The sequence below is a fragment of the Ambystoma mexicanum genome, chromosome 8, assembly GCF_040938575.1.
Source record: "Ambystoma mexicanum isolate Mex_15411 chromosome 8, UKY_AmexF1_1, whole genome shotgun sequence".
Classification (NCBI taxonomy): domain Eukaryota; kingdom Metazoa; phylum Chordata; class Amphibia; order Caudata; family Ambystomatidae; genus Ambystoma; species Ambystoma mexicanum.
In genome coordinates, this window is record NC_090929.1 from 1,722,405,016 (window position 1) to 1,722,420,970 (window position 15,955).

The window sequence follows — 15,955 nt, forward strand, 5'->3', positions numbered from 1 at the left end:
AACGCTGCAACAATGACCAGCGCTGGACTGAAGCAAACTGAGGCTTTTAAAGCTGCTTAACGAGCACACCCCTCAGGCGTGTCGCCTGCTGCACCTGCAGCCACAGGTGTTGCCTATCCTCCACCCAGCCTTGTCCTGCAAGGGAGGAGGTGAGGCAGTGAGCCAGGCATTCTGGGAAGCATAGTCATTTGATTAAAGTAGCAGTAGCATGCTGGCTGCCAAAAACCTGGAATGGATCCGGAAGGGAAGTAATTTGGGAAATAAGGTTTTAGCGCTCCCAATTCATCGGGACACTGTAGCATAAGGTTCGGAGGAAATGTCCAGTAGGGAAGAAACCCCAAAACATGCCCCCAAGTGGCGGGAACGGGAGCGAAGGGAGCGAGCCGTGACAAGTTTGTGAGCCACCTGCAGTTACTTTACTTGAGTTTAAAATTAAACACACTTGGTGTTGCATACAAATCACTACTGGACATTCCTTCTTATTGTGAGTATAATGTGTTTAATTTCATGTGCTCTGCAATTGGTGTCACCAGTCCTACATCATGTGGCTGTAAGAAGTGTTCAAAAATAGTGATGGATGAGCGCATCACGTGCATCACAGCCATCCATGCCCTCTCGGCGAGGTCGCAATGGCATTTCGTCATCGTCATCGCCATCATCCTCCTCAGCAGGGTCCATGTCCGGGGGCAGTGGAATGTTGCGTCTTATACACATGTTGTGTAACTTTGCACAGGCCAGGACGATTTTGCCCACCTTAATGGGTCTGTTCATAAGGGAACCACCCGATCTGCTGAGAAAGCAGAACCTCGCCTTAAGCAACCCAAATGTCCACTCATTAGTGCCCTGTGCCCGTACATGTGCATGGTTGTAAGACTCTTCATGCATGTCCTGTTGTCGTCTGATGGGTGTCATCAGCCATGGCGTGAGGGGGTATCCGTCATCACCTGCATGGGAGGGACAGAAGGGGGATGCAATCATTGTGGTGCAACTGTCATGTCAGTGAAGCGTGCATTGACTCATTTCACAAATACCAAGGCACAAGACGTAGCAAATGGTAGAGATGGCCCTAGTGACTGGTGCAATGTCATAAGTAATGGCATAGCCCAATTCAAATGGTTGGTCAGTCATTTGATCTGAGACTGATCTGCGTGATCACTGTCTGCAGTCATACATGGAAATGGTCTTGAATGCTGCTATGTGTACCTATGTTGGTATGGATATAAGGGTGCACAGCTGCCTACCAGGAGCCTTGTATATGGTATGGTGCTACAAATCACGCTGCCACAGCTGCAGCGCCCAAGAGGTTTGACCCTGCTGGGCGCTCTGGCCCCGGTAGGCAGTGTGCTCACGGGAGCATCAGCAACGTTACCAACTGTGCTGATCCTCCTGTGTCCAGATTTCCATTGTGTACTAGGGACTCCATGGTAAGGGGGACTTACATTTTTCCAGCGCCTTGCTTCCCATGCTGCCGGGGCCTGTAATGACACGGTGGCACCGGGAAGTAAGGTGCCGGAAAAACACTATGAGCCTGGCGGCAACCCACAGGGTGCACCGGCAGGGTTACACCCGGGCTGGTAATGATGACCATTGTGATGTGCATCTATTTGGGGTATGGGTACATGCGTGCAGTGATATGTTTCTCGTTGATCATTCATGATGCCGCATGGGTGTGATTATCAATCACTGTCAATATTGGGAACTGTTTGAGGTGGGTGTATACACTGTAAAGTGCAATTGGGGCTTGCTGTACAGTTGTGTAGGGGATGGCGGGATGTTGAGTGGCATGGCGACAATTGCCTTGGTACCTATGCAGGGTTGTTGACTGGGTAGTTTGGAGTCACTTTTCCATCACTGATTCCACACGCCTTGCCATGTTGGCCTATGCCTTCTGACCCTCCTATTCCTGTTCCGTGAGCCCATACTGTGTCCGTTCACATGGCGTACATTGGTCATCACTACCATTCATTCCTGTGTGCCACATTCTGCTTTGCATTCATGTCACATGCATATGGGTATGTGCACCTTTGACAGGCATGTGTACTGACTACATGCTGTGGGGTTCACTGCTGGTGGTGAGTAGGATTGCATTCAATTGACTTGTCTGTGATGCAAGCGGTGGGGGATGTGCCCACTCTTATTGCAGGGATGTGTGCAAATGGTGTGATGCATTCTGGTACATGTGGTACTTTTGAGATGACTCTCTGGCTTTACAATGATTGGGATTGGGTGTGATCCGTCGACCCATTTGATACGTGCATTCCATGCCATTCAACTAAAGGATGCTATTGTGTGTTTTAGGTTGCATTATGCACATGCTCTGGTGCCTGTGCATGTACCCCCCAACTACAAAGAGCTCATGCATTGATCAGTCTACTCACCCATTGGCCAGGTGCGCTCTCCGGTGTACCTTGCCATATACCCTGGCACCGTGGAGTTCGTCAGTACCATTGAGTAATGGGTAGATCCCGGAAACCAAGCACAACAATGGGCGATGAGATGTTCAGCATCACAGACCATCTGCACATTTAGGGAGTGGTATAGTTTCCGTTTTCGGTACACTACCTCAATTGCATGTCTGGCCACCAGCTCCACGTGGGTGCAATCCAACGCACCAATGATGTTGGGCATGCCTGCCAGGGAATGGAAGGTGACTTTGGTGGCATTCACCTGGGCAGGGGTTCGGGTTAGGGCAATGTGGCCTGCCACATGGCATAGGAGTGCATCCAGGACCTGGAACAGGACCCTTGAGGAACAGGGTTGGGACAGCCCGTACAGCTCACCCATGGTATGTTGGTAGGTGCTGGTTACCAGGAAATGCAGTACTGACGCTACCTTCAGCAAGGGAGGGGATTGCAGTCCGTATGTTTATCAGGCTGGCTAAGTCGTCATGTATCAGGGTGACAATTGAGGTTATGGTCTCCCTGTCAAGCTGGTATAGGGTGTGTATTTGGCTTGGGGTCAGGTTCCAGGGTGTGGCCCTGATACGGGGTATTGGTGGTGGCCTGCGGGGTGCTACTTGATATGATATGGCATTTATAACGCGCCTATACACAAGTGTTTCAAGGCGCAACTAGACAAGGGGGGAACAGAGGGAAGACAGAGACAACGATCTTACTAGGCCAGGTGACATTGAGATTGCGCAAGTGCAGGGGAAGGGGAATAGGAAAAGTGCAAGGGGAAGGGGTCAGTGCAGTACATGGGATCAACAGTAAAAGAATAAATAGAATAAATAAAAGCAATAAGTAAGAACGTGCAGCCAGCTGGTGGCAAGTGCAGGGGTAAGTGCAGACATCAGGTGTCAAGTGCTGGTAGGGGACTGTAGGGATACAGAAAAACAGTCCCCAAGTGCGGAGGTTGCCAGGGAGGCAGTGCAGGTGTGCAACTGGTGGGGGAGGGGACCTGAGCCCAAGATCAGAGGGTGGCCAGGTGACCAGTGCAGTAGCAGTTTCAGCCAGCATAGCTCTCAACTCACACGCTTTTGGCGGGTGTCACCCGCCTTGTAAACAGCTGACTCACCCGCCAAGCCTCCTGCACGCCCATTCATTTCAATGGGCCTCTCACCCGCCAAAAATAAAATCGGGTGTTTTCACCCGCCTTTGCGACACAAATGGTTGAGAGCTATGAGCCAGGAGTTCAGCAGGGGAGAGGAGGAGAGAAAGCAGAAGGAAAGAGAAAGGTTTTGAGGTGATTCTGGAACCGGAGATGGTTCTGCTCAAGTTTCAAGGAGGCAGGGAGGCTGTTCCAGAGGGAGGCCCCAGCCGGCCTCCAGCTGGCCATTGATGTTCTGCGTGGCCCTCTGGTCGTCATTCGCCTCTGCCGCCTCCTCTGCCTCTCTGCTGCTTCCTCTTCTATCCCTCCTTGCAGAGTCCTCAGCCCAATTACTGCTACTCCAACTGCCAGCATGGTTGTGTTGGGAGGGAGGTGTTGGGTGTGGTCCTTTTATACATTCCCAGTGGTCAATTGTATGCAGCTGGGTTGATTTTGGTCACCTGGGGTCTGTTGCTGCACACCTGGCACTGTTTAACGTGGTCTTCACGGTGCTAACGTCATTTCTTTGGTGATGTTTCCATGTACTCGGAATGTGTCCATATTACTGCTGTGCTTTTGCTTCAGGCACGTCTGGCGGCACATTCCACTAGTTACATGCACGGTGCTGCCGGATGCGGTAGCACTGTGGCTGTGGGTTTGCAGTAACAGGGTTTCCGTCACCGCGACTCGTGATGTGCCGATGCAGTAAATGGTACCGGTATGGTGCTAGTGGTACAGCTCTTTCCGGACTGGCATGTTTGTAACAAGGCCCACTGTGTTGCAAACCAGGAGGGGAGGGGGGCACACCACTTGGACCCACCCCCTCTTAAGAAGTGATGGTTCCCCCAATAAATGTTTTCCATTTTCGCACTGCTCATACCCCCCTACAGCAAACTCAGAATCCTTGGTGGCGTTATGACCGCCTACACATACATGACAACCCCATACATGCCAAGATTTGCATACATGCCAACATTCAGACACAGCTGGGAAGGAGATTTCCAAAGGGAAATCGGGAGACCAACATTTCCCCATAGGAATGCATTGGGGCTACAGCCATTTCAGGCGGGAGACACTGAAAAATAGCCTGATTTTTTGCTGAAAAATCGGGAGTCTCCCGCCTAAATCGGGAGGGTTGGCATGTATGGATTCCATGCACCTGGGAGGGAGATTTCCACAGGGAAATCGGGAGACGCATATTTCTCCATAGGAATGCATTGCGGCTAGTTATTTTAGGTGGGAGACCGTGAAAAATAGCAATATTTTTCACCTAAAAATCAGGAGTCTCCCACCTAAATCGCATACATGCCAACATTCGGAGGCACCTAGGGGGGAGATTTCACAAGAGAATTCTGGAGAAATTAATTTCCCCATGGGAATGTATTGGGGATAGAATTATTTTAGGCGGGAGAACGTGAAAAATAGTAATATTTTTCATTTAAAAATCAGAGTCTCCCGCCTAAATCGGGAGGTTTGGCATGTCTGAAATCGGGAGGGTTGGCATGTATGCAACCCTCCCGATTTAGGCCAGAGAATCCCGACGTTTCAGTGAAAAATATTATTTTTCATGTTCTCCCACCTAAAATAATCCCAGTGCCAATGTATTCCTATGGGGAAAATACTGTCTCACAATTTCTTGGCAAAATCTCCCTCCTAGGTGCGCTGGAATGTTGGCATGTATGACATGTATGACATGCGGGAAGAAAAGGGTGCACATTTGGCAGGGATATCACTTATCAGGTTTAATACATTTGTATTTGGTAAATTGCAAGAACAATATAAATATGGCATGAAGATACCTAGCTTGTAACAAAAACGTTACAAGGGATTGAATGAGACATACCGAAATGTCCAAAAAAGGGCTCAGCACTGGGAGGGACACCCCTCAGCAGTTGAGGGGTTAAAGCGCAAGGCGTCAAGCTGACGTTAGTCCTTTCTCTATGTCCTTAAGCGCAAGGCGTCAAGCTGACGTTAGTCCTTTCTCTATGTCCTTAAAGCGCAAGGCGTCAAGCTGACGTTAGTCCTTTCTCTATGTCCTTAAGGCGCAGGGCGTCAAGCTGACGTTAGTCCTTTCTCTATGTCCTTAAGGCGCAGGGCGTCAAGCTGACGTTAGTCTTTTTTCTATGTTCGTAAAGCGCAGGGCGTCGAGCTGACGTTAGTCCTTTCTCTATGTCCACAGCTGAGGGAAGGGGTAGCCCTCTTTCCTGAACTACAATTCCCATGTGCACCTGCAACCGGACCGGAAGCGAGCAAAGGGTGCGTCCAGACGTCTCGGCGTGATGCATTGTGGGAGGGAGGGAGGGGGGGCTTCCATCATGGCGGCTTCCATTTCTGGTTACACCTTCAGTTCCGTGTGTTTCCACAGCGCCAACAGCGGAGCAGATCATGTGAGCGGGGGCCGAGGGAAGGGGGAGAGACGGGGTGGCTTTCGGAGACCAGCCGGGGAAATGCCGAAGTGGGAGGGGAAGTGTCTGGGCGAAGAGGGAGGGAGTGGGACCAAGGCTCACTGGCAGAACCCCTGCGAAGCTTGGAGGCCCCTCGCCTGCCAGCCCCCAGTGACAAGTGGCCCTCTGAGACAGGCGGAGTCCTGAGGGATCGGTTCCAGCGCCAAGTAGCGCTGGGGCTGCAGTGACAGGCAGCGCACACCCCAAGGAATGAGGCTGCAGTGACAGGCAGCGCCCACCCCAAGGAATGAGGCTCCATTGACAGGCAGCGCCCACCCCAAGGAATGAGGCTCCATTGACAGGCAGCGCCCACCCCAAGGAATGAGACTCCAGTGACAGGCAGCGCACACCCCAAGGAATGGGACCCCAGTGACAGCGCACACCCCAAGGAATGGGACCCCAGTGACAGGCAGCGCACACCCCAAGGAATGAGACCCCAGTGACAGGCAGCGCACACCCCAAGGAATGAGGCTCCAGTGACAGGCAGCGCACACCCCAAGGAATGAGGCTCCAGTGACAGGCAGGGAATGCCCCAAGGAATGAGACTCCAGTGACAGGCAGCGCACACCCCAAGGAATGAGGCTCCAGTGACAGGCAGCGCACACCCCAAGGAATGAGGCTCCAGTGACAGGCAGCGCACACCCCAAGGAATGAGGCTCCAGTGACAGGCAGCGCACACCCCAAGGAATGAGACCCCAGTGACAGGCAGCGCACACCCCAAGGAATGAGGCTCCAGTGACAGGCAGCGCACACCCCAAGGAATGAGGCTCCAGTGACAGGCAGCGCACGCCCCAAGGAATGAGGCTGCAGTGACAGGCAGCGCACACCCCAAGGAATGAGACCCCAGTGACAGGCAGCGCACGCCCCAAGGAATGAGGCTCCAGTGACAGGCAGCGCACACCCCAAGGAATGAGGCTCCAGTGACAGGCAGCGCACACCCCAAGGAATGAGGCTCCAGTGACAGGCAGCGCACACCCCAAGGAATGAGGCTCCAGTGACAGGCAGCGCACACCCCAAGGAATGAGGCTCCAGTGACAGGCAGCGCACACCCCAAGGAAAGAGACTCCAGTGACAGGCAGCGCACACCCCAAGGAATGAGGCTCCAGTGACAGGCAGGGAATGCCCTCAGGAATGAGACTCCAGTGACAGGCAGGGAATGCCCCAAAGAATGAGACTCCAGTGACAGGCAGCGCACACCCCAAGGAATGAGGCTCCAGTGACAGGCAGCGCACACCCCAAGGAATGAGGCTCCAGTGACAGGCAGGGAATGCCCCAAGGAATGAGACTCCAGTGACAGGCAGCGCCCACCCCAAGGAATGAGGCTCCAGTGACAGGCAGCGCACACCCCAAGGAATGAGGCTCCAGTGACAGGCAGGGAATGCCCCAAGGAATGAGACTCCAGTGACAGGCAGTGCCCACCCCAAGGAATGAGGCTCCAGTGACAGGCAGCGCCCATGCCAAGGAATGAGGCTCCAGTGACAGGCAGCGCACACCCCAAGGAATGAGGCTCCAGTGACAGGCAGGGAATGCCCCAAGGAATGAGACTCCAGTGACAGGCAGCGCCCACCCCAAGGAATGAGGCTCCAGTGACAGGCAGCGCCCACCCCAAGGAATGAGACTCCAGTGACAGGCAGCGCCCACCCCAAGGAATGAGACTCCAGTGACAGGCAGCACACACCCCAAGGAATGAGACTCCAGTGACAGGCAGCGCCCACCCCAAGGAATGAGGCTCCAGTGACAGGCAGCGCCCACCCCAAGGAATAAGACTCCAGTGACAGGCAGGGAATGCCCCAAGGAATGAGACTCCAGTGACAGGCAGTGCCCACCCCAAGGAATGAGGCTCCAATGACAGGCAGCGCCCACCCCAAGGAATGAGACCCCAGTGACAGGCAGCGCACACCCCAAGGAATGAGGCTCCAGTGACAGGCAGCGCCCACCCCAAGGAATGAGGCTCCAGTGACAGGCAGCGCCCACCCCAAGGAATGAGGCTCCAGTGACAGGCAGCGCCCACCCCAAGGAATGAGGCTCCAGTGACAGGCAGCGCCCACCCCAAGGAATGAGACTTCAGTGACAGGCAGGGAATGCCCCAAGGAATGAGACTCCAGTGACAGGCAGTGCCCACCCCAAGGAATGAGGCTCCAGTGACAGGCAGCGCCCACCCCAAGGAATGAGACCCCAGTGACAGGCAGCGCACACCCCAAGGAATGAGGCTCCAGTGACAGGCAGCGCCCACCCCAAGGAATGAGGATCCAGTGACAGGCAGCGCCCACCCCAAGGAATGAGGCTCCAGTGACAGCGCACACCCCAAGGAATGAGACTCCAGTGACAGGCAGGGAATGCCCCAAGGAATGAGACTCCAGTGACAGGCAGTGCCCACCCCAAGGAATGAGGCTCCAGTGACAGGCAGCGCCCACCCCAAGGAATGAGGCTCCAGTGACAGGCAGCGCACACCCCAAGGAATGAGGCTCCAGTGACAGGCAGCGCCCACCCCAAGGAATGAGGCTCCAGTGACAGGCAGCGCCCACCCCAAGGAATGAGGCTCCAGTGACAGGCAGCGCACACCCCAAGGAATGAGGCTCCAGTGACAGGCAGCGCCCACCCCAAGGAATGAGGCTCCAGTGACAGGCAGCGCACACCCCAAGGAATGAGGCTCCAGTGACAGGCAGCGCACACCCCAAGGAATGAGGCTCCAGTGACAGGCAGCGCACACCCCAAGGAATGAGGCTCCAGTGACAGGCAGGGAATGCCCCAAGGATTGAGACTCCAGTGACAGGCAGCGCCCACCCTAAGGAATGAGGCTCCAGTGACAGGCAGCGCCCACCCCAAGGAATGAGGCTCCAGTGACATGCATGGAATGGCCTCAGGAATGAGACTCCAGTGACAGGCAGGGAATGCCCCAAGGAATGAGGCTCCAGTGACAGGCAGCGCCCACCCCAAGGAATGAGGCTCCAGTGACAGGCAGCGCCCACCCCAAGGAATGAGGCTCCAGTGACAGGCAGCGCACACCCCAAGGAATGAGGCTCCAGTGACAGGCAGCGCACACCCCAAGGAATGAGGCTCCAGTGACAGGCAGCGCACACCCCAAGGAATGAGGCTCCAGTGACAGGCAGCGCACACCCCAAGGAATGAGGCTCCAGTGACAGGCAGCGCACACCCCAAGGAATGAGGCTCCAGTGACAGGCAGCGCACACCCCAAGGAATGAGACTCCAGTGACAGGCAGCGCACACCCCAAGGAATGAGGCTCCAGTGACATGCAGGGAATGCCCTCAGGAATGAGACTCCAGTGACAGGCAGGGAATGCCCCAAGGAATGAGACTCCAGTGACAGGCAGCGCACACCCCAAGGAATGAGGCTCCAGTGACAGGCAGCGCACACCCCAAGGAATGAGGCTCCAGTGACAGGCAGCGCACACCCCAAGGAATGAAGCTCCAGTGACAGGCAGCGCACACCCCAAGGAATGAAGCTCCAGTGACAGGCAGGGAATGCCCTCAGGAATGAGACTCCAGTGACAGGCAGTGCACACCCCAAGGAATGAGGCTCCAGTGACAGGCAGCGCACACCCCAAGGAATGAGACTCCAGTGACAGGCATTGCACACCCCAAGGAATGAGACTCCAGTGACATGCAGGGAATGCCCTCATGAATGAGACTCCAGTGATAGGCAGCGCACACCCCAAGGAATGAGGCTCCAGTGACAGGCAGCGCACACCCCAAGGAATGAGGCTCCAGTGACAGGCAGCGCACACCCCAAGGAATGAGGCTCCAGTGACAGGCAGCGCACACCCCAAGGAATGAGACTCCAGTGACGGGCAGCGCACACCCCAAGGAATGAGACCCCAGTGACAGGCAGCGCACACCCCAAGGAATGAGACTCCAGTGACAGGCAGGGAATGCCCCAAGGAATGAGACTCCAGTGACAGGCAGGGAATGCCCCAAGGAATGAGGCTCCAGTGACAGGCAGCGCACACCCCAAGGAATGAGGCTCCAGTGACATGCAGGGAATGCCCTCAGGAATGAGACTCCAGTGACAGGCAGCGCACACCCCAAGGAATGAGGCTCCAGTGACAGGCAGCGCACACCCCAAGGAATGAGGCTCCAGTGACAGGCAGCGCACACCCCAAGGAATGAGGCTCCAGTGACAGGCAGCGCACACCCCAAGGAATGAGGCTCCAGTGACAGGCAGCGCCCGCCCCAAGGAATGAGACTCCAGTGACAGGCAGCGCCCACCCCAAGGAATGAGGCTCCAGTGACAGGCAGCGCACACCCCAAGGAATGAGGCTCCAGTGACAGGCAGGGAATGCCCCAAGGAATGAGACTCCAGTGACAGGCAGCGCACACCCCAAGGAATGAGACTCCAGTGACAGGCAGCGCACACCCCAAGGAATGAGGCTCCAGTGACAGGCAGGGAATGCCCTCAGGAATGAGACTCCAGTGACAGGCAGGGAATGCCCCAAGCAATGAGGCTCCAGTGACAGGCAGCGCACACCCCAAGGAATGAGACTCCAGTGACAGGCAGTGCACTCTCGAAGGAATGGGTCTCCAGTGACAGGCTGCGCACACCCCAAGGAATGAGACTCCAGTGACATGCAGGGAATGCCCTCAGGAATGAGACTCCAGTGACAGGCAGCGCACACCCCAAGGAATGAGACTCCAGTGACAGGCAGCGCACACCCCAAGGAATGAGACTCCAGTGACAGACAGCGCACACCCCAAGGAATGAGACTCCAGTGACAGGCAGCGCACACCCCAAGGAATGAGACTCCACTGACATGCAGGGAATGCCCTCAGGAATGAGACTCCAGTGACAGGCAGTGCACACCCCAAGGAATGAGGCTCCAGTGACAGGCAGCGCACACCCCAAGGAATGAGACTCCAGTGACAGGCAGCACACACCCCAAGGAATGAGACTCCAGTGACAGGCAGGGAATGCCCCAAGGAATGAGACTCCAGTGACAGGCAGTGCACGCCCCAAGGAATGAGACTCCAGTGACAGGCAGCGCACACCCCAAGGAATGAGACTCCAGTGAATGAGACTCCAGTGACATGCAGGGAATGTCCTCGGGAATGAGACTCCAGTGACAGGCAGCGCCCACCCCAAGGAATGAGACTCCAGTGACAGGCAGCGCCCACCCCAAGGAATGAGGCTCCAGTGACAGGCAGCGCCCACCCCAAGGAATGAGGCTCCAGTGACGGGCAGCGCACACCCCAAGGAATGAGGCTCCAGTGACGGGCAGCGCACACCCCAAGGAATGAGGCTCCAGTGACAGGCAGCGCACACCCCAAGGAATGAGGCTCCAGTGACAGGCAGCGCACACCCCAAGGAATGAGGCTCCAGTGACAGGCAGCGCACACCCCAAGAAATGAGGCTCCAGTGACATGCAGGGAATGCACTCAGGAATGAGACTCCAGTGACAGGCAGGGAATGCCCCAAGGAATGAGACTCCAGTGACAGGCAGCGCCCACCCCAAGGAATGAGGCTCCAGTGACAGGCAGCGCCCACCCCAAGGAATGAGGCTCCAGTGACAGGCAGCGCCCACCCCAAGGAATGAGGCTCTAGTGACAGGCAGCGCACACCCCAAGGAATGAGGCTCCAGTGACAGGCAGCGCACACCCGAAGGAATGAGGCTCCAGTGACAGGCAGCGCACACCCCAAGGAATGAGGGTCCAGTGACAGGCAGCGCACACCCCAAGGAATGAGGCTCCAGTGATATGCAGGGGATGCCCTCAGGAATGAGACTCCAGTGACAGGCAGGGAATGCCCCCAGGAATGAGACTCCAGTGACAGGCAGCGCCCACCCCAAGGAATGAGGCTCCAGTGACAGGCAGCGCCCACCCCAAGGAATGAGGCTCCAGTGACAGGCATCGCACACCCCAAGGAATGAGGCTCCAGTGACAGGCAGCGCACACCCCAAGGAATGAGGCTCCAGTGACAGGCAGCGCACACCCCAAGGAATGAGGCTCCAGTGACAGGCAGCGCACACCCCAAGGAATGAGGCTCCAGTGACATGCAGGGAATGCCCTCAGGAATGAGACTCCAGTGACAGGCAGGGAATGCCCCAAGGAATGAGACTCCAGTGACAGGCAGCGCCCACCCCAAGGAATGAGGCTCCAGTGACAGGCAGCGCCCACCCCAAGGAATGAGGCTCCAGTGACAGGCAGCGCACACCCCAAGGAATGAGGCTCCAGTGACAGGCAGCGCACACCCCAAGGAATGAGGCTCCAGTGACAGGCAGCGCACACCCCAAGGAATGAGGCTCCAGTGACAGGCAGCGCACACCCCAAGGAATGAGGCTCCAGTGACAGGCAGCGCACACCCCAAGGAATGAGGCTCCAGTGACAGGCAGCGCACACCCCAAGGAATGAGGCTCCAGTGACAGGCAGGGAATGCCCTCAGGAATGAGACTCCAGTGACAGGCAGTGCACACCCCAAGGAATGAGGCTCCAGTGACAGGCAGCGCACACCCCAAGGAATGAGGCTCCAGTGACAGGCAGCGCACACCCCAAGGAATGAGGCTCCAGTGACAGGCAGCGCACACCCCAAGGAATGAGGCTCCAGTGACAGGCAGCACACACCCCAAGGAATGAGACTCCAGTGACAGGCAGGGAATGCCTTCAGGAATGAGACTCCAGTGACAGGCAGGGAATGCCCCAAGGAATGAGACTCCAGTGACAGGCAGCGCCTACCCCAAGGAATGAGACTCCAGTGACAGGCAGCGCCTACCCCAAGGAATGAGACTCCAGTGACAGGCAGCACCCACCCCAAGGAATGAGACTCCAGTGACAGGCAGCGCCCACCCCAAGGAATGAGACTCCAGTGACAGGCAGCGCCCACCCCAAGGAATGAGACTCCAGTGACAGGCAGCGCACACCCCAAGGAATGAGGCTCCAGTGACAGGCAGCGCCCACCCCAAGGAATGAGGCTCCAGTGACAGGCAGCGCACACCCCAAGGAATGAGGCTCCAGTGACAGGCAGCGCACACCCCAAGGAATGAGGCTCCAGTGACAGGCAGCGCCCACCCCAAGGAATGAGACTTCAGTGACAGGCAGGGAATGCCCCAAGGAATGAGACTCCAGTGACAGGCAGTGCCCACCCCAAGGAATGAGGCTCCAGTGACAGGCAGCGCCCACCCCAAGGAATGAGACCCCAGTGACAGGCAGCGCACACCCCAAGGAATGAGGCTCCAGTGACAGGCAGCGCCCACCCCAAGGAATGAGGATCCAGTGACAGGCAGCGCCCACCCCAAGGAATGAGGCTCCAGTGACAGCGCACACCCCAAGGAATGAGACTCCAGTGACAGGCAGGGAATGCCCCAAGGAATGAGACTCCAGTGACAGGCAGTGCCCACCCCAAGGAATGAGGCTCCAGTGACAGGCAGCGCCCACCCCAAGGAATGAGGCTCCAGTGACAGGCAGCGCACACCCCAAGGAATGAGGCTCCAGTGACAGGCAGCGCCCACCCCAAGGAATGAGGCTCCAGTGACAGGCAGCGCCCACCCCAAGGAATGAGGCTCCAGTGACAGGCAGCGCACACCCCAAGGAATGAGGCTCCAGTGACAGGCAGCGCCCACCCCAAGGAATGAGGCTCCAGTGACAGGCAGCGCACACCCCAAGGAATGAGGCTCCAGTGACAGGCAGCGCACACCCCAAGGAATGAGGCTCCAGTGACAGGCAGCGCACACCCCAAGGAATGAGGCTCCAGTGACAGGCAGGGAATGCCCCAAGGATTGAGACTCCAGTGACAGGCAGCGCCCACCCTAAGGAATGAGGCTCCAGTGACAGGCAGCGCCCACCCCAAGGAATGAGGCTCCAGTGACATGCATGGAATGGCCTCAGGAATGAGACTCCAGTGACAGGCAGGGAATGCCCCAAGGAATGAGGCTCCAGTGACAGGCAGCGCCCACCCCAAGGAATGAGGCTCCAGTGACAGGCAGCGCCCACCCCAAGGAATGAGGCTCCAGTGACAGGCAGCGCACACCCCAAGGAATGAGGCTCCAGTGACAGGCAGCGCACACCCCAAGGAATGAGGCTCCAGTGACAGGCAGCGCACACCCCAAGGAATGAGGCTCCAGTGACAGGCAGCGCACACCCCAAGGAATGAGGCTCCAGTGACAGGCAGCGCACACCCCAAGGAATGAGGCTCCAGTGACAGGCAGCGCACACCCCAAGGAATGAGACTCCAGTGACAGGCAGCGCACACCCCAAGGAATGAGGCTCCAGTGACATGCAGGGAATGCCCTCAGGAATGAGACTCCAGTGACAGGCAGGGAATGCCCCAAGGAATGAGACTCCAGTGACAGGCAGTGCACACCCCAAGGAATGAGGCTCCAGTGACAGGCAGCGCACACCCCAAGGAATGAGGCTCCAGTGACAGGCAGCGCACACCCCAAGGAATGAAGCTCCAGTGACAGGCAGCGCACACCCCAAGGAATGAAGCTCCAGTGACAGGCAGGGAATGCCCTCAGGAATGAGACTCCAGTGACAGGCAGTGCACACCCCAAGGAATGAGGCTCCAGTGACAGGCAGCGCACACCCCAAGGAATGAGACTCCAGTGACAGGCATTGCACACCCCAAGGAATGAGACTCCAGTGACATGCAGGGAATGCCCTCATGAATGAGACTCCAGTGATAGGCAGCGCACACCCCAAGGAATGAGGCTCCAGTGACAGGCAGCGCACACCCCAAGGAATGAGGCTCCAGTGACAGGCAGCGCACACCCCAAGGAATGAGGCTCCAGTGACAGGCAGCGCACACCCCAAGGAATGAGACTCCAGTGACGGGCAGCGCACACCCCAAGGAATGAGACCCCAGTGACAGGCAGCGCACACCCCAAGGAATGAGACTCCAGTGACAGGCAGGGAATGCCCCAAGGAATGAGACTCCAGTGACAGGCAGGGAATGCCCCAAGGAATGAGACTCCAGTGACAGGCAGGGAATGCCCCAAGGAATGAGGCTCCAGTGACAGGCAGCGCACACCCCAAGGAATGAGGCTCCAGTGACATGCAGGGAATGCCCTCAGGAATGAGACTCCAGTGACAGGCAGCGCACACCCCAAGGAATGAGGCTCCAGTGACAGGCAGCGCACACCCCAAGGAATGAGGCTCCAGTGACAGGCAGCGCACACCCCAAGGAATGAGGCTCCAGTGACAGGCAGCGCACACCCCAAGGAATGAGGCTCCAGTGACAGGCAGCGCCCGCCCCAAGGAATGAGACTCCAGTGACAGGCAGCGCCCACCCCAAGGAATGAGGCTCCAGTGACAGGCAGCGCACACCCCAAGGAATGAGGCTCCAGTGACAGGCAGCGCACACCCCAAGGAATGAGGCTCCAGTGACAGGCAGCGCACACCCCAAGGAATGAGACTCCAGTGACAGGCAGCGCACACCCCAAGGAATGAGGCTCCAGTGACAGGCAGGGAATGCCCTCAGGAATGAGACTCCAGTGACAGGCAGGGAATGCCCCAAGCAATGAGGCTCCAGTGACAGGCAGCGCACACCCCAAGGAATGAGACTCCAGTGACAGGCAGTGCACTCTCGAAGGAATGGGTCTCCAGTGACAGGCTGCGCACACCCCAAGGAATGAGACTCCAGTGACATGCAGGGAATGCCCTCAGGAATGAGACTCCAGTGACAGGCAGCGCACACCCCAAGGAATGAGACTCCAGTGACAGGCAGCGCACACCCCAAGGAATGAGACTCCAGTGACAGACAGCGCACACCCCAAGGAATGAGACTCCAGTGACAGGCAGCGCACACCCCAAGGAATGAGACTCCACTGACATGCAGGGAATGCCCTCAGGAATGAGACTCCAGTGACAGGCAGTGCACACCCCAAGGAATGAGGCTCCAGTGACAGGCAGCGCACACCCCAAGGAATGAGACTCCAGTGACAGGCAGCACACACCCCAAGGAATGAGACTCCAGTGACAGGCAGGGAATGCCCCAAGGAATGAGACTCCAGTGACAGGCAGTGCACGCCCCAAGGAAT

At 56.9% G+C, this 15,955-nt stretch overlaps 1 protein-coding gene across 1 annotated transcript in view; it reads left to right on the plus strand.

The window, feature by feature from the left end:
- The first annotated feature begins 5,813 nt into the window (after positions 1-5,813).
- The window catches only part of ABRAXAS2 (abraxas 2, BRISC complex subunit), a 266,581-nt gene continuing 256,439 nt past the window's right edge, over positions 5,814-15,955 (plus strand). Inside the window, exon 1 of the mRNA XM_069612044.1 lies at positions 5,814-5,915. Within this exon, the coding sequence (XP_069468145.1) occupies positions 5,844-5,915 (72 nt within the window). The 5' untranslated portion in view covers positions 5,814-5,843. The remainder of the gene's footprint in view (positions 5,916-15,955) is intronic.